The sequence below is a fragment of the Brassica oleracea genome, chromosome C7, assembly GCF_000695525.1.
Source record: "Brassica oleracea var. oleracea cultivar TO1000 chromosome C7, BOL, whole genome shotgun sequence".
NCBI lineage: Eukaryota > Viridiplantae > Streptophyta > Magnoliopsida > Brassicales > Brassicaceae > Brassica > Brassica oleracea.
The window spans coordinates 38,706,455-38,729,046 of NC_027754.1; the positions used below are offsets into that span (position 1 = coordinate 38,706,455).

Genomic DNA, 22,592 nt, shown 5'->3' on the forward strand with positions numbered 1-22,592 from the left:
TTCCACTATTTCCGAACAAACCGTCGCCCTCGCCACCGTGGTCACCAACGTTCTAAACACTAGCGCCGCCGCTTCTTCTAAACCCTAGCGCCGCCGCTTCTTCTCTGTAAACCTTAGCGCCGTTTCTCTGTAAACCCTAACGCCGCTAAGTCATCAATCTCGAGGAAAAGATGAACATAAAACGTTGTCTCTATCAATTTACTCATTCTCACCGTTTCACGTTTATTTTTTCAGATCTATAACCGCAATGACGAGTACTCCAACTCCTTCTGCGACTGGAAGACTTGTAAGTAATTTAAGTCGTCTACTAAGTCGTCTGGACTTATATTGTTGTCTTTGATTATTTTGCAGACAAAAAGGATGGATATTCCAGAACTCCCCCGTAGGTTATACACATCAGGGGAAGAACCAGAAGCCCACAATAGCATTTCGTATCATACGGATAACAGCAAGTTGCATACTGCTCTTAGGAAAGCTCTTACTGATGACGAATTTGAAGAGCTCAAGGAGTCGAGTTTGGGAGTTTTCATCAAGTTCAAGGAGCAGGGATTTGGTTGGGCTTCAAGGCTGGTTCACTACATGCTCAGTTTCAAGCTGGACATTAAGAAGAAGTATGAGATGTGGTCTCTCGTTGGTCCAGAACCTTTGAGGTTTTCACTGTTAGAGTTTGAAAACCTCACTGGTCTAAACTGCGAGTACATCGAGGACCTTGAGACACCAAAATGTGACGTTACCCCAGAGATGGTTTCTTTCTGGGGGATGCTGGGAGTTCATCTGGAAGCTGGGCCAACTACTGATCAGATAATAGCAGCACTGAAGAGATGCGGGGATTGGTCCAGGGAAGATCGCAAGCGGCTCGCGTACCTCTCCATCTTCACTGGATTCATTGAAGGGAGAAAGTTTTCAACCGCTACACGATCTACTCTGGCAAGGCTAGTGATGGATTTAGAACGGTTTGAGAATTATCCATGGGGGAGAGTCGCGTTTAAGGTGCTGATGGACTCTTTGTGGAACAAAGAAATTGCTGGCTGTTACACCGTGGATGGGTTTATACAAGTTCTTCAGGTCTAGACGTACACAGCTATGCCGGAATTGGGTGCTAGTATTGGTGGTCCCAGAGCAGACAGTCCGTCTCCACCGATACTGGCTTACGAGGGCAGCAGAGGCCGCAGATCAATGAAAGCTGCTATCTTGAGTCAGGTATTTACTTCAATCCAAAAGACTGCGCAGACGACTTATTATAAGTCGTCTGGAAAGTCTTCCATCTGGACGACTTATTAGACGACTTATAATAAGGCGTCTGGAAAGTCTTCCCAGCTGGACGACTTATCGGACGACTTAATTAAGTCGTCTGGAAAGTCTTCCATCTGGACGACTTATTAGACGACTTATAATAAGGCGTCTGGAAAGTCTTCCCAGCTGGACGACTTATCGGACGACTTAATTAAGTCGTCTGGAAAGTCTTCCATCTGGACGACTTATTAGACGACTTATAATAAGGCGTCTGGAAAGTCTTCCCAGCTGGACGACTTATCGGACGACTTAATTAAGTCGTCTGGAAAGTCTTCCATCTGGACGACTTATTAGACGACTTATAATAAGGCGTCTGGAAAGTCTTCCCAGCTGGACGACTTATCGGACGACTTAATTAAGTCGTCTGGAAAGTCTTCCATCTGGACGACTTATTAGACGACTTATAATAAGGCGTCTGGAAAGTCTTCCCAGCTGGACGACTTATCGGACGACTTAATTAAGTCGTCTGGAAAGTCTTCCATCTGGACGACTTATTAGACGACTTATAATAAGGCGTCTGGAAAGTCTTCCCAGCTGGACGACTTATCGGACGACTTAATTAAGTCGTCTGGAAAGTCTTCCATCTGGACGACTTATTAGACGACTTATAATAAGGCGTCTGGAAAGTCTTCCCAGCTGGACGACTTATCGGACGACTTAATTAAGTCGTCTGGAAAGTCTTCCATCTGGACGACTTATTAGACGACTTATAATAAGGCGTCTGGAAAGTCTTCCCAGCTGGACGACTTATCGGACGACTTAATTAAGTCGTCTGGAAAGTCTTCCATCTGGACGACTTATTAGACGACTTATAATAAGGCGTCTGGAAAGTCTTCCCAGCTGGACGACTTATCGGACGACTTAATTAAGTCGTCTGGAAAGTCTTCCATCTGGACGACTTATTAGACGACTTATAATAAGGCGTCTGGAAAGTCTTCCCAGCTGGACGACTTATCGGACGACTTAATTAAGTCGTCTGGAAAGTCTTCCATCTGGACGACTTATTAGACGACTTATAATAAGGCGTCTGGAAAGTCTTCCCAGCTGGACGACTTATCGGACGACTTAATTAAGTCGTCTGGAAAGTCTTCCATCTGGACGACTTATTAGACGACTTATAATAAGGCGTCTGGAAAGTCTTCCCAGCTGGACGACTTATCGGACGACTTAATTAAGTCGTCTGGAAAGTCTTCCATCTGGACGACTTATTAGACGACTTATAATAAGGCGTCTGGAAAGTCTTCCCAGCTGGACGACTTATCGGACGACTTAATTAAGTCGTCTGGAAAGTCTTCCATCTGGACGACTTATTAGACGACTTATAATAAGGCGTCTGGAAAGTCTTCCCAGCTGGACGACTTATCGGACGACTTAATTAAGTCGTCTGGAAAGTCTTCCATCTGGACGACTTATTAGACGACTTATAATAAGGCGTCTGGAAAGTCTTCCCAGCTGGACGACTTATCGGACGACTTAATTAAGTCGTCTGGAAAGTCTTCCATCTGGACGACTTATTAGACGACTTATAATAAGGCGTCTGGAAAGTCTTCCCAGCTGGACGACTTATCGGACGACTTAATTAAGTCGTCTGGAAAGTCTTCCATCTGGACGACTTATTAGACGACTTATAATAAGGCGTCTGGAAAGTCTTCCCAGCTGGACGACTTATCGGACGACTTAATTAAGTCGTCTGGAAAGTCTTCCATCTGGACGACTTATTAGACGACTTATAATAAGGCGTCTGGAAAGTCTTCCCAGCTGGACGACTTATCGGACGACTTAATTAAGTCGTCTGGAAAGTCTTCCATCTGGACGACTTATTAGACGACTTATAATAAGGCGTCTGGAAAGTCTTCCCAGCTGGACGACTTATCGGACGACTTAATTAAGTCGTCTGGAAAGTCTTCCATCTGGACGACTTATTAGACGACTTATAATAAGGCGTCTGGAAAGTCTTCCCAGCTGGACGACTTATCGGACGACTTAATTAAGTCGTCTGGAAAGTCTTCCATCTGGACGACTTATTAGACGACTTATAATAAGGCGTCTGGAAAGTCTTCCCAGCTGGACGACTTATCGGACGACTTAATTAAGTCGTCTGGAAAGTCTTCCATCTGGACGACTTATTAGACGACTTATAATAAGGCGTCTGGAAAGTCTTCCCAGCTGGACGACTTATCGGACGACTTAATTAAGTCGTCTGGAAAGTCTTCCATCTGGACGACTTATTAGACGACTTATAATAAGGCGTCTGGAAAGTCTTCCCAGCTGGACGACTTATCGGACGACTTAATTAAGTCGTCTGGAAAGTCTTCCATCTGGACGACTTATTAGACGACTTATAATAAGGCGTCTGGAAAGTCTTCCCAGCTGGACGACTTATCGGACGACTTAATTAAGTCGTCTGGAAAGTCTTCCATCTGGACGACTTATTAGACGACTTATAATAAGGCGTCTGGAAAGTCTTCCCAGCTGGACGACTTATCGGACGACTTAATTAAGTCGTCTGGAAAGTCTTCCATCTGGACGACTTATTAGACGACTTATAATAAGGCGTCTGGAAAGTCTTCCCAGCTGGACGACTTATCGGACGACTTAATTAAGTCGTCTGGAAAGTCTTCCATCTGGACGACTTATTAATCATGCCTAAGTATAATTCAATTACAAATCGTGTTGTCCGTGATCATTTTGATTCTCCTTTGTTGATTTTCCACGTCTAGTTCTAGCAAGTCTAACACTACAAGAGAGTAAACTAGTCCTTCCAATAAATTGACCTAATACAAATTGGATATCAGTAGGTCATAAACACATGCAATTGGTTGGGAACTTGAGAGGAGAATAAAATAATAGCAAGGAAAATAAGACACAAGTCCACGTTAATACAACTATAAGTAACATGTTTTCAGATCTACATTTATATGAATTAACTTTCCCTTAAATACACTAATCATTTTATTTTCTTCACACACTACTGAGAACAAAAATATTAGTTTTTTCCATATTTTTTTTTTTGCTTTTTCATTTTTTTATTCTCTCAACTAAAAAAGGAAACCTTTCCTCAAAATAAATCAAGCTTTAAATCTCTCATTTTACTACCCAAAAACAGAGAACGAAACCTTTTCCCATGAGATGAGAACGCATTTGCTAAAACTGATACTTGCAGTATCTCTACCAACTACATTCTTGATCGGAATCTCCATCGTCTTAATCTTCATCCTCTGCAGAAGAAGAAGAAGAACAACAACAGAGTCCAATGAACTCCAATACGACGCTGAATCTCCTTACGAGAAACAAGACTTCTCCGGGTCAGAAACAGAGGAGGAGGAGGAGGAGCTTGTCATCTTCGAAGGAGGAGAAGATCTCACCATCTGCGACATCCTCGAAGCTCCCGGAGAAGTCATCGGCAAATCAAGCTACGGAACACTATACAAAGCGAGTTTGCAGCGAAGTGGGAAAGTCAGAGTTCTTAGGTTCCTTCGACCTTTATGTGCAGTGAGATCGGATCCGGAGGAGTTTGATGGCGTCATCGAGTCGCTTGGATTTGTCAGACATGATAACTTGGTTCCTCTGTTAGGTTTCTACGTTGGAAACAGAGGAGAGAAGCTTATGATTCATCCCTTCTTCGCCTCCGGGAATCTCTCCGAGTTCATTAGATGTAAGTCTCTCTGTTCTTCTCAAAACGCAAAAAGATTAAAGACGCAAACTTTTAGTTTTTTTTTTCTCGAAGAAAAGTAAATAACTTTTTTAGTATCTGTGTTCTCTCTTCTCGTTGGTTCTTGATTTCTGTGTATTGCTTTTGTTTCCTGAGTTCTCGGTTTCCCGGGAAAATGGTAAAACAGTTATCAATGCATTTAAGAAAAAGTTACCGTTATCAATATCTTCTACTCCGTCCATTTGTATAAATGTTTTGAGAAAAAAATTGTTTCATACAAAATAGTTTTGTTAGATTTTTTATGCATAGTTCATCATTTTTTTTTGTTAAATTGAAAAAAATTCTAATTAAAGTTATTTTATCTCAATTATTTCTATACATAAATCAAAATTTATTCGTTGATCAAACAGAAAAAATCAAAATTTATTATTATGCATTAATTATTTCTTAATATGAGAAAGTTTAAAAATTTATAATTGTGAAACCGAGTGAGTATTACTTGCATCAATTCATTTGGTAACTGTAATGATCCTAAAACTAAACGAAATGGTCTGATCTTTATTGATCCTAAAACTACAATTATTGATCTATCTTTTGTCGGTAACTACTTTTTTTTAGTCACGTCCCACTTTCTTATGCTACGCCATGAAAGACAAAAACTTTATAGATCTCGTTTTAAAAAACATCGAAATCAGCAAAAGCATTGTCATTAGTTTTCTATTAGTATTATTAACCATGTGCTTAAAAAATTGCATAGTTTTGGCAGGTGGAGAACTTGAATCACACAAATGGAGCAACATCTTGAGCATCACCACTGGAATAGCCAAAGCTCTTGACCATCTCCACACAGGAATGCAGAAACCTATCGTTCACGGGAACCTCAAGTCCAAAAACGTTCTCTTGGACCAGAGTTTTAGGCCAAGAGTCTCTGATTTCGGCTTGCATTTGCTCTTGAATCTTGCGGCTGGGCAAGAGATACTAGAGGCTTCAGCTGGAGAAGGGTATAAAGCGCCTGAGTTGATTAAGATGAAGGAAGTGAGCAAGGAGAGCGATGTTTACAGTTTCGGTGTGATCATGCTTGAGTTGGTTTCGAGTAAACTGCCAACGAACAAGAGTTCAACTACTAGTTCTGTTCTTGACCATGAGAAATTATTGGATTTGTGCCGTTCTGAGATTCTTGGCAGATGTGGTGAGGAAGATGTGACCAAAGAGTATGTTCTTGAATACATTGAGCTGGCGATGTCTTGTTGCTCTCCATCGCCTTCTATTAGACCGAGCTTCAAGCAAGTGTTGAGGAAACTTGAAGAGATCAAGAAATGATGCCTAGTAGCAAACTGACTAATCTGCGGTACAAACAAGCCAAGAGAAAGTTTTGAATCTTTCAATCATTCAGATACTTTCACCATCGATAACAGCGTAGAGCAGATGATTCAGGGGAGAAAGAGCCTTCTTGAACAAAATTTCACCAGGGGATGATACAATACATATCACATGTTCTAGACTGTTGATACTTACACAGAAGAAATTTTGCTTAGGCAGGACTTCCAGAATAGTGGAAGATATTTTCAGATGCCAACAAGGGACTCAAGGAACTTCACAAGGCCTTCAGTAAACCCAAGAACATCATCAAATGGCTTGAAAGTAACACACAGTTTCTTGAATGTAACGTCCTTAAAGTTGTTTCTCATAGCATTGTGTGCAGTATATGCAGCAAGATTATTATTCAATGCTTTTTACTCTTTATTTTCTCCATCAAATCATTCAAAACTCTGTATATATCATCCTTCTGGGGATGGTGTTGATCCCCAGAGCAAAACTTGTGGATTTGACCTCCAATGGTAATCCAGCTCAGTCCAGGTTCTTTTCTCATGGCTTGAGAGTTCATCACATTCCTTACACTCAACTCAGCTTCAACATTCCCAGCTTCTCTGTACGCGTTTGACAAGAGAACAAGCGCAGCTGAATCTTCCGGGTTATAACAAACAACCTTTCGAGCCGCAATCTTAGCCAACTGAATGTCCCCATGGACCCTACACGCTCCAAGCAACGTCGACCAGACTTTCACATCAGGCTCTATAGGCATCTTCGTTATAAACTCCCATGCTTCGGATAGACGTCCCACACGCCCCAGGATATCAACCACGCAAGCATAATGTTCAATCTCCGGGACGAGCCCGTATTTATCCTCCATCAAGTGAAAACACCTCAGGCCTTCGTCCACTAGTCCTCCGTGGCTGCAAGCAAAGAGAAGACATAGGAACGTAACAGAGTTTGGTTTGGGAAAAACTAGCTCCTCCATCTTTCGAAAGAGTCTTAGCGCATCTTTAGCCATGCCGTGTTGGGCGTATCCAGATATCATGGCGGTCCACGAGACGACATCAGGGTCTTTCAGAGATTCAAAGACCTTGATTGCGTCTCTCACGCTACCGCACTTCGCATACATGTCGATGAGAGCACTCTCGACGCATTTGTCTGTAGCAAAGCCAGTTTTGAGCGTCAAGCTGTGTACTTGCTGCCCGTATTCAAGAAAACAGAGGCTAGCACATGATGCAAGCACAGATGAAAACGTAATCTGGTTCGGTTGAAACCCCGTTTCTCTCATCTGGGAGAAAACGCTTAGTGCTTCCTCCTCCCATTCAGAAGACTGAGAGTAGGCTGTCACAAGCGTTGTCCATGAGATCTGGTTCGCTTCCTCTCTAGTAACGTCGAAAAGCTTCCTCATCGCTCCAAGCTCACCACATTTGGCGTATGCATCCATCAAGGCGTTGAAAAGACTCATCACACCAGTCGTTTCTCCCCCACCTTTCACGATCATTCCATGAACCTGCTTTACATATTCTAAAGACTTCATGTCAGCAATTGAATTCAACGCACTGCAATACGTGTATACATCTCGCTTGACATCGTTCCGACACATTCTAAGGAACAGCAACACCGCTTCTTCTCCCTCCCTAGAACTTGTATAACCAGATAACAAAGCGTTCCACGGTAAATTCACTCCTCCGCATCCAGAGAAACTCGACTCGAAAACCGACCTCGCTTCGGTTAAGCATCCACATTTCGCAAACATATCAATCAAAGCTGTTCCCACGTGGATGTTTGGCTGCACACCCATCTCTAACGCAACACGAGTAATGTATCTACCTTTCTCAGCATCTCCCAGCTTCCCAATAGCTTTGGATACGCTTATAAAACAAGGCACGTTCGGTCTAATCCCTTCCTCCAGCATCCTCGAGAAACTAACGTACGCTTCCGAGTAAAAACCGTTCGACACAAACCCTGATATCATCGCATTCCATGAAACCTCGTTACGACTCTCCATGGAGCTAAACACCTTACGGGAATCCCCAACCCTCCCCAGCTTAGCGTACACGCTAAGCAAAGACGTGTTAACAAACGTGAGAGACGAGAACCCGCGGATCACAACCTGAGCGTGAACCATTTCACAGAGAGTAACGCCGTCCAGGCAACAAGTACACGCCTGCGCTGCAGCGGAAAGAGCGTATTCATCGGGGGAAACACCACAGCAGAGCATCTCGACGAAGTAGCCAAACCCGTCGCGGTGAAACCCGTTCTCTGTAGCTCCGACTATTAACACGGTCCACGAGAAAACACTCTTGTGGGGAATTTCGTCGAACACCTGGCGTGCAGAGCCGAAGTCTGAGGTTTTTGAATACGCGATGACCATTTGATTCAACAGTAACGTCAAGGACTTCGACGTAAAGTGAGATTTGGTGACGATCCCGTGAATCGATTTCGTTTTTTGAAGAGAGTTTTTATCTGCAGCATCTCGTAAAAGCTCTGTCAGTGATGTGACTGGGTAAGATGATGAGATTGAGATTTCTTGAGGCTTTAGCTTAATCTGTGATGAGGTTCCTGTCTGGAACACGAGATCTCGTCATGAATGAAAAAAAGGAAGCTACTTTAAAGATAAGAAGTACAGAGAAAGAGAGAGTTCTTACAGATGATGGGGTTTCTGGTAGTTTAATGGTCAGAGGAAACGATATCCCGACAGAGGAGCTCATCTCAGATGTTCTGTCAGTAACAGAGGATTCCGGCAAGGAGTCAGAGATTTTACACGTTCAACAAACTAAAAAGGTTATAAAACGGCAAGCAGTGCTATCATATTTAATAAGGACGGCAGGGTTTTCTTTGTTTTGTATGTCTTCTGAGTTTTATAATCATTGCCAGAACTGTTTATCCATTTCCCGCATATATCAGAAAGCTCTTGAATTTGTGTAACGAGTAACGACAACAATATAATTTACTAGTTTTTCTATTAAAGATCTGTTTTTTTTTACTAGTTTTCTCCACTAAAATCAATTCTACACGGAGATTCGATTCTAAGCTGTTTCAGTCCCACGATCTCGGATTTGTTCTCTCCGTACGTACGAATGGAAGCTTCGATTTCGTTAATTGGGTCAACTACAAAGCCTAACCTTTCATCACTTATTATCCCTTCTTCTTCCATCGTCCTCCATCCTCGTCTCCCTCTTCCTGCTTTGAGGCTGAAGAAAGTCTCAGTCTTTCCTCGAATCTCCCACCGTAACCGCCTCATCAGAGCTCAGTGCTCAGATGGGTTGAGACCAGAGGAAGACGATGGGTTTGTGCTAGAAGACGTCCCTCACTTGACAACCTTCCTCCCTGATTTGCCGGTAATCTTACTTTCCTGTTTCTGTCTCGTTAGTGCATAGAAGAAGCTTTATGGTATGTCTGTAATGAGTTTTTACATTTAAAGGTAATAACTTTTTCTCTTGGGTTAATTTGTTTTTGATGTCACAGTCGTACCCAAATCCATTGAAGGAAAGCCAAGCATACGCCATTGTTAAGTAAGTTAAACTTCTTTCTACATGGCATTAGTAAGTAAACTAGTATTGCCTTGTAATGTAATGTAATCTTTATGGCTGTTTCTGTAGGCGAACCTTTGTCAGTTCCGAAGATGTGGTTCCACAAAACGTAAGCTTTGATGTTTTTATCCCCTAAGCTTCTTCTTTAATTTTGCTTGCTCAAGTTTCTTCTTCATCTTTCAGATTGTAGTCCAGAAGGGAAGTAAGCGAGGAGTACACTTTAGGCGAGCAGGGCCTCGAGAAAGAGTATGTTTTTTTGAATTTAATATAAAACCTGTTTTAAGTTTTTTTTTTTTTTTTTTCGCAGGTGTACTTTAGATCAGATGAAGTAAAAGCTTGCATAGTGACGTGTGGGGGCTTGTGCCCTGGGATTAATACGGTTATACGGGAGATTGTATGTGGATTGAACAATATGTATGGAGTCAGTAATATTCTCGGCATTCAGGGAGGATATAAAGGCTTTTATTCTAAAAACACTATGACCTTGACGCCTAAAGTGGTTAATGATATTCATAAACGTGGTGGCACTTTTCTTCAAACCTCGAGAGGAGGACATGATACAGCCAAGATTGTTGATAACATTCAAGATAGAGGAATAAATCAGGTAGTTAACATAAACTAATAACCATTTTTTTTTCTTCTATTTAGGCTAGTCTTTGGACTAAGCCATAGCTTTCAGGTGTATATTATTGGAGGTGATGGGACTCAAAAGGGTGCAGAGAAGATTTACCAGGTGATTTGATTTCATCATCACTTGTTAGTAGTTGTTGTGTATATGTAACATTAAGTAATTAAATTGTGAAGGAAGTGGAGAGGCGTGGGCTTCAGGTGGCGGTTTCTGGCATCCCCAAGACAATTGATAATGATATTGCTGTAAGAAGTCTTTCATCTTTGAGGACTATTTTGATCTCGTATGGAGTTTCTTATACATCTATCTTCTTCTTCATCCAATGTTTTAGGTGATTGACAAATCCTTTGGGTTTGACACTGCTGTTGAGGAAGCTCAGAGAGCTATCAATGCTGCACATGTAGAAGTGGAGAGCGTGGAGAATGGAGTTGGTATTGTTAAACTCATGGGCAGATACAGCGGTGAATATTCTTGTGGTCTCTACTTTTTTTTTTTTTTTTTTTTTTTTTTTTTTTTTTGTGAATCTGAAGGTTAAAAAATTTTTTTGGTACAAATTTTCTGCAGGTTTTATTGCAATGATTGCAACTTTAGCGAACCGTGATGTGGTAACAATAAACACTCTTTTTGATTGTTAAAAATTGTCACAATTAAAGTTTCTTCTATATAGTGGCGTTAGTAACAATGGAATGTGGGCAGGATTGTTGCCTGATTCCAGAGTCTCCATTCTACCTTGAAGGAAAAGGTGGGCTGTTTGAGTTTGTAGAACAACGACTCAAAGAGAATAGCCACATGGTTATTGTGATAGCCGAAGGAGCTGGGCAGGACTATGTTGCTCAAAGCATGCGTGCTTCTGAAACTAAAGATGCGTCAGGAAATAGACTCTTGCTTGATGTTGGTCTGTGGTTGACTCAACAGATTAAGGTTAGAAAATGGTTTCTAAGTTGTTTGTTGTTGTTTTTTTTTTTTCAGAAACATTCGAGATGAGTTTTTGTGAACACAACGTTGCAGGATCATTTCACAAATGTTCGGAAAATGACTATAAACATGAAGTACATAGGTATATATATATCTTCAGATTCATTGTCTCTGTCTTGTTAATGATCTTATTCATTGAACACATTTTACTTTTTGTTATTGCAGATCCGACGTATATGATAAGAGCAATTCCGAGTAACGCGTCAGATAATGTCTATTGCACTCTTCTTGCTCAAAGTGCACTTCATGGAGCAATGGCTGGGTACTCAGGTTTCACCGTTGGACCAGTTAACAGCAGACATGCTTACATCCCTATTTCTGTAAGCTTTACACAATTTTTACTTAATCATTGAGGAGTCATATATAATAATTCAATGACTTTTTGAGTGACAATGTTGTACTTGTGCAGCGAGTGACAGAAGTGACCAATACGGTGAAGTTAACGGATAGGATGTGGGCTAGACTTCTTGCATCAACAAATCAACCGAGTTTCTTGACTGGTGCAGGAGCGTTGCAGAATGTGATCGACATGGAAACTCAAGATAAGATTGATAACATGAAGATCTCTTCTATCTAGCTAGAAACAGGCCACCTTATATATATCATCAACTGTTGCTAGACCATATGCATAGAAGATATATCTCTTTGTCGACAACCATGGAGTATTTCATTGGTTACAAGAACTCTTTGGTTATAGCTTATTCGCAATAATAGTACTCAATTTAGATGTAAACACACGGATCTTTTGTCTCTCTCTATCTATCTATCTCTCTGCTAGTTTAATACTGCAACTTGTGCATCTCTCCTCCATCTTTTAGCTGTTGCGTGTGGTCCTTCAAATTCCTTGTCAGATTTGCAAATGAATGCTGACTTGTACCCAACCATGAGACAACACTAGGGTACATTTTTTTTATAATTCTGGTCCCTCTTGCACAACTTGGATATCTACTCAATTCTTTGATTCATACTCTCTGGGCATCACTACCAATTAATACCTCACACTGATCCTACAGCTCTTTAAACCATGAAAGAACACACAAGTTCCATTGTCACATAGTACATACTTTGCAAAACACATTAACTACACTAATCCAACATCTTCTTGGCTCTATACATAATACTTCACATGCTTATATATATTTACCTATACTAATTAAACATAAAGCATCATTAGTCCCATTAGTTTGATGATGAATTGCTCGTAGCTATTCCTTGAGGCTCCGGTACATCGCATCTTCTCCTCTTCCGGCAAGAATTGACCGGAGCATCATACTTTCCTGCGTCCAAAGGAAAGTTGAGCACAGCTTTTCTTCCCCTGAGCTTAAAAGCTTCATGGTCATAAGCTCTTGCAGCATCAATATCACTCTCAAAAGTGCCTAGCCAAATCCTTGATCCTTTCTTAGCCGGATCTCGAATCTCTGCTGCGAATTTGCCCCATGGCCTCCTTCTCACGCCTCTGTAATGCCTTGTCTCTTCAGCTCTCTTTGATCTTTTCCGGTTTGAGACAGTTTCAACCTCAGGTGATGTTGTAGTTGTTGTTGTTGTTGATGATGATGATTCTGCTTCCGTTTGGAGAAACTCTTGGACATACGAATCTGGATCAAGAACAGGTGAACTAGGCTCCAGTTTAGGAACTTGGTTTAAGGGTTCTAGAGACCAGAGTCCTGAGAAAAAAGCAGCGTCATCAAAGACAAAATCTTCCATGAAACCATCAGGGATCATCAAGTCTTCAAAGAGATGCTTCTCCAAATCAGAGCTTTTCTCAATAGTTGCCATATTTTATTTTCTTATGCTGGCAGACAAGACAGAAGAAGAAAAGTCTTGCAAGTGATGTTTTGAAGGAAAGTTCTGATCTATCTTCTGTGTTTATAAAGACAGAAAAAAATCAAAAAATCAAAAAATCATAAACATGTGTTTGACAAACTTGGTGTGAGGTGTCACATGTCTCTCTATCTGTCTCTCTGGTTTACTGTGTGAGCCCCTAGTCTTATCCATTAACCATTTATGGAGACAAGTTAAAAGATCTTTTGCCAAGTTGATCAAATTGCTTTTCTTGTAGGGTTGTCTTTGCTAGCTACTTGCTAGTATATATGATTTGAAGCAACTTGATGTTTTCTTCTTTCCACTTAACTTTGTAGGGCTCCACATATATAAACCAAACTCTACCTTCTTGCTCAGTTGCTTGACAAATTATACTCCAAACCTAGTAATAATATTATTTTTTCTTGCGAATATAAAAAATTAACTCTCTTAATTTTTATTATAATATGTAAGATAATGTTGATTACATCCTTTTGAGGATGCTTTGTAGATAATCTTAGACGGCACTATCCATTGATTAGTGTAGTTCTACTATTGAAATATTGAAATATTGAAATTCTTAACTTTGATAAACTAATTCTTGTGTTTTAAACATTATTTTAGTTATTTTTCTTGTTTATGTTTTATACTCTATTGACTATTTAGCAGATGGGGAGTAATATATGGCTTAAAACTTATGACCAAGTATATTTTTATACAATCAATGAATTTATAAGAACATGAACAAATACAAAGTATCATTTAAATTTTCAACATCCATAATTTTCCTATTAAAAATTAATAAATAAAATGATTGGTACTAAACTACTAATTTGATATTTGTACACTAGTGCTTATACGTATACATTACAAAAATAAATAAATTTTGAGTGACGTAAGTGAAAACGTCATCAAGCGTTGACAAGTCCGAGGTTCAAGTAACGGAGATAACGGAGAAGTTGGGAGACGTCGGAGATAACGGAGGAACACTGAAAATCCCGTCTCCTGCTCCCACATCCCAAAACCCCATCCAACTTGACGGCGTTAAAGGTACTGCTTCAACCTCAGCCTCCGTTGTCTCCGTGGTATCACTCTCTTCTTCCTCAACTTTAACCCTAACAGCTACCGCCTTCTCATCCTCCTCCACGGCCGGAGAACTCTTAACCCTCTTACGTTTCCCATTAACCCCTTCCTCAAGAAAACTTTCTGACGTAGCCCTAACATCTAGAGGGAAATTCAAGATTGCTTTTCGTCCACGCAACTGAAACGCCGCTTGGTCGTAAGCTCTTGCAGCTTCCACGGCCCTGTCGTAAGTGCCTAGCCATATCCTAGAGCCTTTCTTGTTCGGATCCCTAATCTCTGCCGCATATTTTCCCCATGGCCTCCTCCTAACTCCCCTGTAGTGTCTCTCCTCTTCCCCTTCCTCTTCTTCTGTCTTCTTCACCGTACCAGAGACTGTTCTTGAAACGGATAGGTTCGGTAAGGGTGGTTTACGTCGGTTAAGAGTAGAGTTTGGTTTATGGTTCTGGTTGTTGATGGTTGTTGAGCTTGTCTCTAATTGATAGTCGTGAACTTGGCTGGTAAAGAGAGATGGGCCAGTTTCATGAAGAGTGAAACTGGAAGGTTCGGTTTCTGTGGAAGCAAAATCTGTGAGAAGGTGTTGGCTTATGAATTCGATGGCTAAAGATTCTTGTTTAGTTGCCATCTTCAGTACTCCTTAATAACTTACTTGAACCTCTTGATCTTTGTGTATGTGTGGAATTGAAGTGTGAAGTGACGGGGAATATGGTAATATATAGTGGTGGGAGCTTCAGAAAGTAAGAGAGGGTTCGAGGGAGTTTCGTGGATCGGACCGAGAACGATCATACTACCTTGTGTTTGTTTGGAATTGTAGTGGACCTCTGACTTGTTTCTTTATCTATTAAATTTCGTCGTTTTATTCTTTTCTGTTTTTCCTTCTTGTCTTTTTCCCTCAACATGGACTTTTTGTCATTTAATAGTACTAATCAAGTTATCATGATGACTTCTTTTAGACTTTTAAATATACAGAGTTTCAGCTTTTTGGTTTATTCGCAGGAGTTTTGAGATTTTAGGTGAAGTTTTCATATGGATATTTATAACATATAACTGTAAGAAGTTTGATGTATTCTGATTTGGTCTGGGGAAAGTCACACGGTGCAGCGGAAATACTAATGGTCGTGTTTCCCTGACCTTGTGCGAACCTACGAGGAAAATACTTCGACGATGGCAAGATATCAAAGTTGCGATAACTAAATGAGACACACAATTTTTACGTGGAAAACTTCCTCGATGTAAGAAGGAAAAACCACGGGACCGTAGTCCACTCAAAAATCCACTATATAAATGGTATGAGTACAACCACGTCCTCCCTGTTCAACAGCCTGAACAGAACAGAGAGTCTAGCTACAAAGAGCTATCTCCAACACAAACAACAACAACAAGAGAACAACACAAAGCTTCAACACCGGCAGCAACCAAACGACCTCAGCTCACAAAGATTCCGGCTTCCAGAAACTAATCCAACCATAAAAATCCAAGATAAACAAGTCTACAATACCTCTGCCAAATTTCAGCTCAAGAAGAGAAGATCTCACCGTTGGATTTACCAAACACCCAAGACTGCTCTGCTGAAGAACTATGGCGACCAGCTTCAAGAAAACCCAGACAACAGAAGATCCAACCGTTGAAATCCAAATCCCTTCGGTGAACCTCTAACCTACTGACCGAAGAAGCTTCCCACAAAATATCAGCCCGATCAGGATCCGTTTGACCCTCCAAAACCAGTCTTGAAATCACCTTACGAGTTTTCTCCTTCTCTCTCTTTTTTTTCTCCTTTCTCTCTCTTTTGTTTCTTTTTGTCAAAACTCTATTATTGTGTCAAGTGCCAAAGGGGAAAATTAATTATTTCTTAAGTTTACCCCAATTGGTCCTCTCCATCTAGGAGGGACCCAACATCAGTGACTGAAAAATCATCCGTTTGATCCTGCTTTGGTTCTGTATTTGCTTCTACCCGATCCATATTTATGTTATTATTTATAACATAATTTAATATCTTTAAAATAAATAGAACAGAGCAAGATCAAAGCTTGAAAGGAAAGAACATATCAAGAATATAAATTGCCATGTTAAAAAAAAATTGCAAAAATAAAAGGAGAAGAATTGCATGCCGGAGTCTTTCAATGGTATAATTACTACAAATATCATTGTAGTTTTTGTGTTATTGGTTTATATATTTTGATTGATTTAGAAATCTATGTAGTATTTATAAATCCAAGTAAAATATGCAGATTTTAAAAAATTTCGGATTAGTATTTACAAATCCAAAAGTTTTCTCTCGGATTTGAGTCTTTGTATTTTTAACAAAAAAATCCAAAAAAATCCATTATAAAATCAAATTTATTAGTAAATCCGTACGGTTGAATAACACTTGATTTGATATAGAATTTATGAATCATTTAATCAATAACACATGATTTTAATACATATTTGAAAATCATAGAACCAATAACAATAGATTTAGTTCGGATTTTTAAATCCTTTAAAATACAACAACCAATAATCTCACACTAAAGAGGTGTTATTGGTTTATATATTTTGATTGATTTAGAAATCCATGTAGTATTTATAAATCCAAGTAAAATATGCAAATCCGGAGGTTTTTTCTCGGATTTGAGTCTTTGTATTTTTAACTAAAAAATCCAAAAAAATCCATTCAAATCCAATATAAAATCAAATATATTAGTAAATCCGTGCGATTGAATAACACTTGATTTGATATAGAATTTATGAATCATTAAACCAATAACACATGATTTTAATACAGATTTGAAAATCATAAAACCAATAACACTAGATTTAGTTCGGATTTTCAAATCTATTAAAATACAACAACCAATAACCCCTACTAAAGCATTTCCAATGTAAAACTTTATTTTTCTTCTAAAATGGAGTAGAATGGATGATGGAGTAAAAATGCTTCAATCCAACTCTACATCTCACTTCATTATAGAGTGATGAACAAACAAAATATAGATTATTCTTATCATTAGTAATTGACTATATTTCTTTTACTTTGTTTAAGGTTCATGGGCGGCAACTATAAATTTACAAATGTTATGTATTTATCTTTTTAAATAATTATCTTAAAAATAAGTTGTTCCTAAAAACATCTTTTTAAAATTTTACTGATACTTTTTAGATAAAAAGTAACTTTTTTAATAAGTGTGTTTTACCTAAAATATCATATATTTAGGAACAGAGTGAGAATTAATTTAATCAGTAAAAATAATTTATTATTTAATTAATTACATATCTCAAGCAATATTAAATTTTATTTAAAATACTAAGAAATTTATTTATTTCACAACAAAAATGTTTTCTTAAACATCAAATAAATTAAAATAAAAAGAGTATCAACATATTGAATTGAATGTTGAATTTGTTGCAGCAAAATCTGAAAACTAAAATACCATGTTTTTGGTGTTTCACCACATATGGTTGCAGCAAAATCTGGAAACTTAAATACTAAAGGAATGCTTTCTCAAAAGAAAAGTTACCATTGGAATATCAACATATTGAATGTTGAATTTGTTTCATCCGAGAAATGAATGGTTGAATTTTCTGACCATTATGACTAAGGCGCGACCACTTGTCAAAGCCAACGGCCACGGCTAAAATATTAATTATTTCGTCGGCTCCACGAAGGTGTCTCCACTTCAACTTGCCAAGATTAACATTTTATTTATTAGTAATCACTAAAAAGATCTGAGTTGAAATAATATTTTTACTGTTTCATAAAAAATGTCATTTTAACACATTTCATACAGATTAATAAAAATATATACTGATCTATCTTTATTTATTATATAATTATTAAATAAAATGATTTAACCAAACAATTATTGGTCATTTAAAAGAATAAGAAAAAGATTTAATGTAAAAAATTACATTAGAAATGTAGAATGATATTTTTTTTTGAAACAAAATAAAAAAAGCTAAAATGAATTTTTTTTATCAAACGTAAGAAGTATCAAATAGTATTATCTTGACATTTTTTTGGTTACAAAAATGTCATTTTACAAATTTCCGGTATAATTCATATTTAATTTAGATTTGATATTAATTATAAAATATGTTGATAGTTAATAAAAACGTAAATACATTTCAATTTTTTAAAAAATTATATGGAAACTGTTTAGATGACACACTTTTGAGAAACTAAAACAATGTCAAATAGTACCAAATGTTTTAAATTTGGCAGATTCAATATGAATTTTTAGGACCAAAATATTAGGATTGAATGTAGTCGAAGAAGAGAGGCCAATTGATGCATATGTTGCATGACTACTCACATAAATAACTATAACAACCCATCTAAGTTTAAAATATACTCCATCCGTTTCATAAAGAATATCACTTTGATATTTTTTACACAGATTAAGAAAATAATTGAAATACATTAAAGTTTTTATAAATTACACATATTCAACCAATAATATTTGAGATAAATGAAATTATTTATAAAATCAATGCATTTATAATTAATTTTAAGCCGAAAGTTGCATTAAAATTCTAAAATGACACTTTTTTGTAACAAGAAAAAATGATAAAGTGACACTTAATATGAAACAGAGGGGTAATTAATTTAACAAAGATAATCACTTAGATTAATATTCTGCTTAATTTAGTTTTAAACGGAAGAGAAAAAACGAATTGACGTGTCGTAGAAGAACTTCATTCGCAAATGTCTCAATTGCATGCATGGAAATATCGTCTTCGGACACTTGTCGTACACGTAGACCTTATACTTTTCTCCTCCAAAGCTGGACCCTAGTTCCTCTTTACTCAGAATCGTATAAAAATTCTATTACTAAATGCATTTCTTTGGCACAAAAGATATACCGCTAGCTATTGTTGCTGGTATATCCGCCGTGCCTCTGATGATTCTCACCGGTTTAGCACTTGCCGGTACGGCCGTGGTGTTAATGGTTATGACCCCGGTTTTTTTAGTTCTTAGCCCGATTCTCGTAACGGCGGTTATCACTTCGAGTTTCTTGGTGACGGGGTTCTTAGCTTCTGGTAGGCTTGGAGCATCAGCGATCGCCCTCTTCGTCTGGCTCTACAAGGAATTAATTAAGTAATCAAAAATTTAATCGTGAAAATATTAACTAAATAGCTCTTCTTAATTAAACAACTTGAAACATTTTGCGGGTTTGAGTTCTATACGTATGTTCAATATAAATAGGGATTTATATATACGCGCATTTATACGTCTGTTTCGTGTATAAATTCATTGATTCATGACATGTTTGGTTAGGCTGGTACATTACGTACAGACAACGTATAACAAACATATGTATTGATATGGCATCATATAAATTCTTTTTTTAAGCATCATATAAATTGTTGTACGTAGATTTTGATTTCTAAATATTTAAATAGATAATTAATAAAATAGGTAGAAGTAAACTATTTTTTTCTTAGAAACAACAACATTCATTATATTTTCGTTTGTTATAGCCTCCGCTTTGTTGTAGTAACATTGTAACAACTAACAAATAATGGTTTACAAACAAATAATGGTTTTAGTTACCCCATAGGATTTGCTTTGTTTAACATTAATATGATTCGGTAGAACGTATGCCGCCCATGATATGCAGTCAGCCTTATGTGACCCCGTTCGTAAGTAGATTACCATATATTTGAAGTTTGTAAAACTTGTGTGGATGTGTGAGATGCTTATAGGAAAGAAGAGTACTCTAGATCTATTATGCATGCGCGAGTTCGACCTAACGAGGATAATATTGCGAAGCTCTCGAGAGGAGATAAACCTCCGGATGAAGAAAGACCGCCGGAAATAAATAAGACGGCCGAGGAAATTAATTCGACCGAAAGAGACAAGGCCGAGGAATACAAGCCGTCAGAGATACACAAATTGTCGCAGAGAGATCATAATCCAGCGGAGGAAGATAAATCACTGGGAGTCAAGCATGCGGAAGAAGGGCCATTAATCTCCGAGATATCAAAGGTACTATAACAATGATGTTTATTTATTTTTCTTTCACATTTACGCGTAACATCAATTCAGTGCTCCTTTCATTTGGTGTATAAATTAATCGTACGTAGATTTTACTGATGGGGCAAAATTCAATTGGCTCCAAGCGAAGCGGTCCAGGTATTTTGAAAAGATCTCATCAACTTGGATTTGCCATGGATCCTGGTAAGGTACAATCTATTTTTATGAAAGAATACCAAAAAGTTCCTCGTGTAGGAGCTTTTGCATATAAATATTTTACATCGCGCGACAAGAAATACATAAACCATTTTCATATATGACATTGACATCTATCCAAAACAACTATATGCAGCATCTTAACGAGTAATAACATTATAATATCCACAATGACGCTAAATCATCATATGAGAAATACAACTTGTTCTATATACCAACATTACTTGCTTGTTTGGGTATTTATATCAACTATATGAATGCATCTACTTTCGGTGCTAGGAAATTTTTTTTTTTTATTAAGTTGCTAGGAATTCTAAGTTAACATGTACACACCATATTAAACACTCATTTTATATCATATTTAGAAAACAGTATATCAACTCTATATGCTGCTTAGACTGCACTATCATTACGACCGCATAAATTTAACATCAAAAAGGAAAACACAACCAAAATAACCTTTACAAATTTGGGGAAAAGATCTGTCGTTCGTCAGCTCCATAAGGAACCACCAATATCTTCTTATACGTAATTATTCTTTCATGAGAACAAATTTTAAAGACAAAGAAAACATTTTATGATGTGGGGGTGCTCAACCCCTAAACCTTTTTCTCCCCTTAAGTAACCTACCAATGTCAATGGATTGCGCTTTCTATAGACTCCAAACACGGTGCAACCTATGTTTAATTTTCTTGCAAATCTATAATATAAATTAATTTCTTAGAAGGAAAAAGTTCAAAGGACAAGAGTTTGATGGTTCATGAGGAGCTACCGACGGATCCATAAGTATCTCATGGTCGTCAAGAATGATCAATCTTTTTTTTCTCAAGAACTGGAAACTCAAAGATCAAATGCTTAGTTTATGTTAAAGAACTTCAGTGAGATTTTAGAAAACCATGAATGAACGGTCCTCACGCGAGAGAAATCTTTCCTTCTTTCTTGCTACAGTTTGAGTGTGAGAAAAAGAGCTCCTGCGGCGCTTTGGCGACGATAATAAGCGACGCGTGTTTGTATTTAAAAATTAAAAAAAAACAGCAGAAAGCGATGCTGCTTCTTATTTAGGGCTCCAAATTTGCAATATTTTTTGTATTGAAAAATAAACAACCATAAAATTCGGATGTTGTTTGGAAATAATCTTCCCAAATAAGCAAACACTAGTGCTTCGTCCCGTGCGCCCGCACGGGTGTCATTTTCTGTGAATGATTTATTTATGATACTTTTATTTAAAAGATGTCTAATCCGGATATCGGTTCGATTTCGGTTCTTTTTTTTGGTTTTCGGTATTTCGGTTTATAAAGAATTTAAACCATATTAAAATCATGCGTACTTTAGTTTGGTTCGGCTCATATACCATCAATTTTTTGTTTATTCGATTTTATACCAAAAACCATAAATATATTTATCTTTTATAATATTTTTTTTTGTAAATTTTGCTTTATATGGTTTGATATCAATTTTAATATAACATGAAGATATTTTGATTTCTAAATAGACTATTTTTTATTTTATTTTTACTATTTAAATTATAAGTAAACATAATAAGTTAATAATAGTAGTAGTTTTTTAGAATAAAAATAAAAATACTAATCCATAATACTATTAAATAACTAAATATTAGTACATATATTTGTCAACAAAAAGGTAAAAATTATGTTTTTTTTTAATTTGATAAAAAAAACCTTTAACTTAATATAAAATATTAAATTACTAAAATCAACATTTTATGTGTGAAATCATATCAATAAAATAAATTATGTTATTAGTTATTTTATATAATTTACATATGATAATACTACTATAATTAATTGATCAATTTATATATCAAACCATATCTATTTACTGTGATTTCTAAAAATACATTTGATATATTCGGTATTACCAAATCCATATTTTATGTACGTCGGTTTGGTTTAATTGGTTCAGTTTTACCGGATTGGACACCTTATGTATACACATAAACATTCTTACTGTTTATATGTTCTAATTTATTGTTTAGATTATTCAGTTTCTTTAGTTGTTTGTTTATATGAATGTATTTGTACTTTGTAAAAAAAGGAATATAAATTTAAAATAATTTATACGAACTTATATATATATTATTATATATATGTATCATCCATTTGGACACAACTCTTTCAAATATTC

The 22,592-nt window shown here is 37.3% G+C and overlaps 6 protein-coding genes across 9 annotated transcripts; 3 read left to right on the top strand and 3 right to left on the bottom strand.

Annotated features, from left to right (window-relative positions):
* The first annotated feature begins 4,317 nt into the window (after positions 1 to 4,317).
* LOC106305781 (putative kinase-like protein TMKL1) lies at positions 4,318 to 6,383 on the top strand. 2 transcript variants are annotated; one of them, XM_013742163.1, is made up of 2 exons: positions 4,318 to 4,948; positions 5,703 to 6,383. In XM_013742163.1, the coding sequence occupies exons 1-2, from the start codon at positions 4,423 to 4,425 to the stop codon at positions 6,263 to 6,265; spliced, it is 1,089 nt and encodes a 362-aa protein (XP_013597617.1). In that variant the 5' UTR covers positions 4,318 to 4,422; the 3' UTR covers positions 6,266 to 6,383. The 2 variants fall into 2 exon arrangements, with proteins under 2 accessions (XP_013597617.1, XP_013597618.1); XM_013742164.1 differs by having other exon boundaries at positions 4,319 to 4,948; positions 5,712 to 6,383.
* A 218-nt stretch (positions 6,384 to 6,601) lies between these two features.
* On the bottom strand, positions 6,602 to 9,076 carry LOC106305779 (pentatricopeptide repeat-containing protein At3g53360, mitochondrial-like). The gene is made up of 2 exons (XM_013742161.1): positions 8,908 to 9,076; positions 6,602 to 8,825 (listed from the first exon to the last, which is right to left on the bottom strand). The coding sequence occupies exons 1-2, from the start codon at positions 8,968 to 8,970 to the stop codon at positions 6,669 to 6,671; spliced, it is 2,220 nt and encodes a 739-aa protein (XP_013597615.1). The 5' UTR covers positions 8,971 to 9,076; the 3' UTR covers positions 6,602 to 6,668.
* Positions 9,077 to 9,181: 105 nt separating this feature from the next.
* LOC106305780 (ATP-dependent 6-phosphofructokinase 4, chloroplastic) lies at positions 9,182 to 12,180 on the top strand. 2 transcript variants are annotated; one of them, XR_001263058.1, is made up of 13 exons: positions 9,182 to 9,600; positions 9,728 to 9,774; positions 9,862 to 9,901; positions 9,976 to 10,038; positions 10,100 to 10,396; positions 10,472 to 10,525; positions 10,597 to 10,665; positions 10,752 to 10,881; positions 10,985 to 11,025; positions 11,117 to 11,315; positions 11,390 to 11,477; positions 11,561 to 11,715; positions 11,805 to 12,180. XR_001263058.1 is itself a non-coding variant. In XM_013742162.1 (13 exons), the coding sequence occupies exons 1-13, from the start codon at positions 9,340 to 9,342 to the stop codon at positions 11,970 to 11,972; spliced, it is 1,599 nt and encodes a 532-aa protein (XP_013597616.1). In that variant the 5' UTR covers positions 9,182 to 9,339; the 3' UTR covers positions 11,973 to 12,180. The 2 variants fall into 2 exon arrangements, 1 of the variants encoding a protein (XP_013597616.1); XM_013742162.1 differs by having other exon boundaries at positions 11,117 to 11,341; positions 11,429 to 11,477.
* Positions 12,181 to 12,339: 159 nt separating this feature from the next.
* Positions 12,340 to 13,373, bottom strand: LOC106305782 (ethylene-responsive transcription factor ERF107). The gene has a single exon (XM_013742165.1). The coding sequence runs from the start codon at positions 13,169 to 13,171 to the stop codon at positions 12,575 to 12,577; it is 597 nt and encodes a 198-aa protein (XP_013597619.1). The 5' UTR covers positions 13,172 to 13,373; the 3' UTR covers positions 12,340 to 12,574.
* Positions 13,374 to 13,879: 506 nt separating this feature from the next.
* On the bottom strand, positions 13,880 to 14,900 carry LOC106301884 (ethylene-responsive transcription factor ERF104; the record flags this gene model as incomplete). Its single annotated transcript, XM_013738368.1, is given in 1 exon segment — positions 13,880 to 14,900. A coding segment is annotated over 1 exon segment (771 nt). The 3' UTR covers positions 13,880 to 14,129.
* A 4,142-nt stretch (positions 14,901 to 19,042) lies between these two features.
* LOC106304613 (oleosin 5) lies at positions 19,043 to 21,825 on the top strand. 2 transcript variants are annotated; one of them, XM_013741012.1, is made up of 4 exons: positions 19,043 to 19,352; positions 19,961 to 20,243; positions 20,342 to 20,435; positions 21,172 to 21,825. In XM_013741012.1, exons 1-4 carry the CDS (start codon positions 19,090 to 19,092, stop codon positions 21,231 to 21,233), a joined length of 702 nt encoding a protein of 233 aa, XP_013596466.1. In that variant the 5' UTR covers positions 19,043 to 19,089; the 3' UTR covers positions 21,234 to 21,825. The 2 variants fall into 2 exon arrangements, with proteins under 2 accessions (XP_013596466.1, XP_013596465.1); XM_013741011.1 differs by lacking the exon at positions 21,172 to 21,825 and having other exon boundaries at positions 20,342 to 20,807.
* Positions 21,826 to 22,592: the final 767 nt, after the last annotated feature.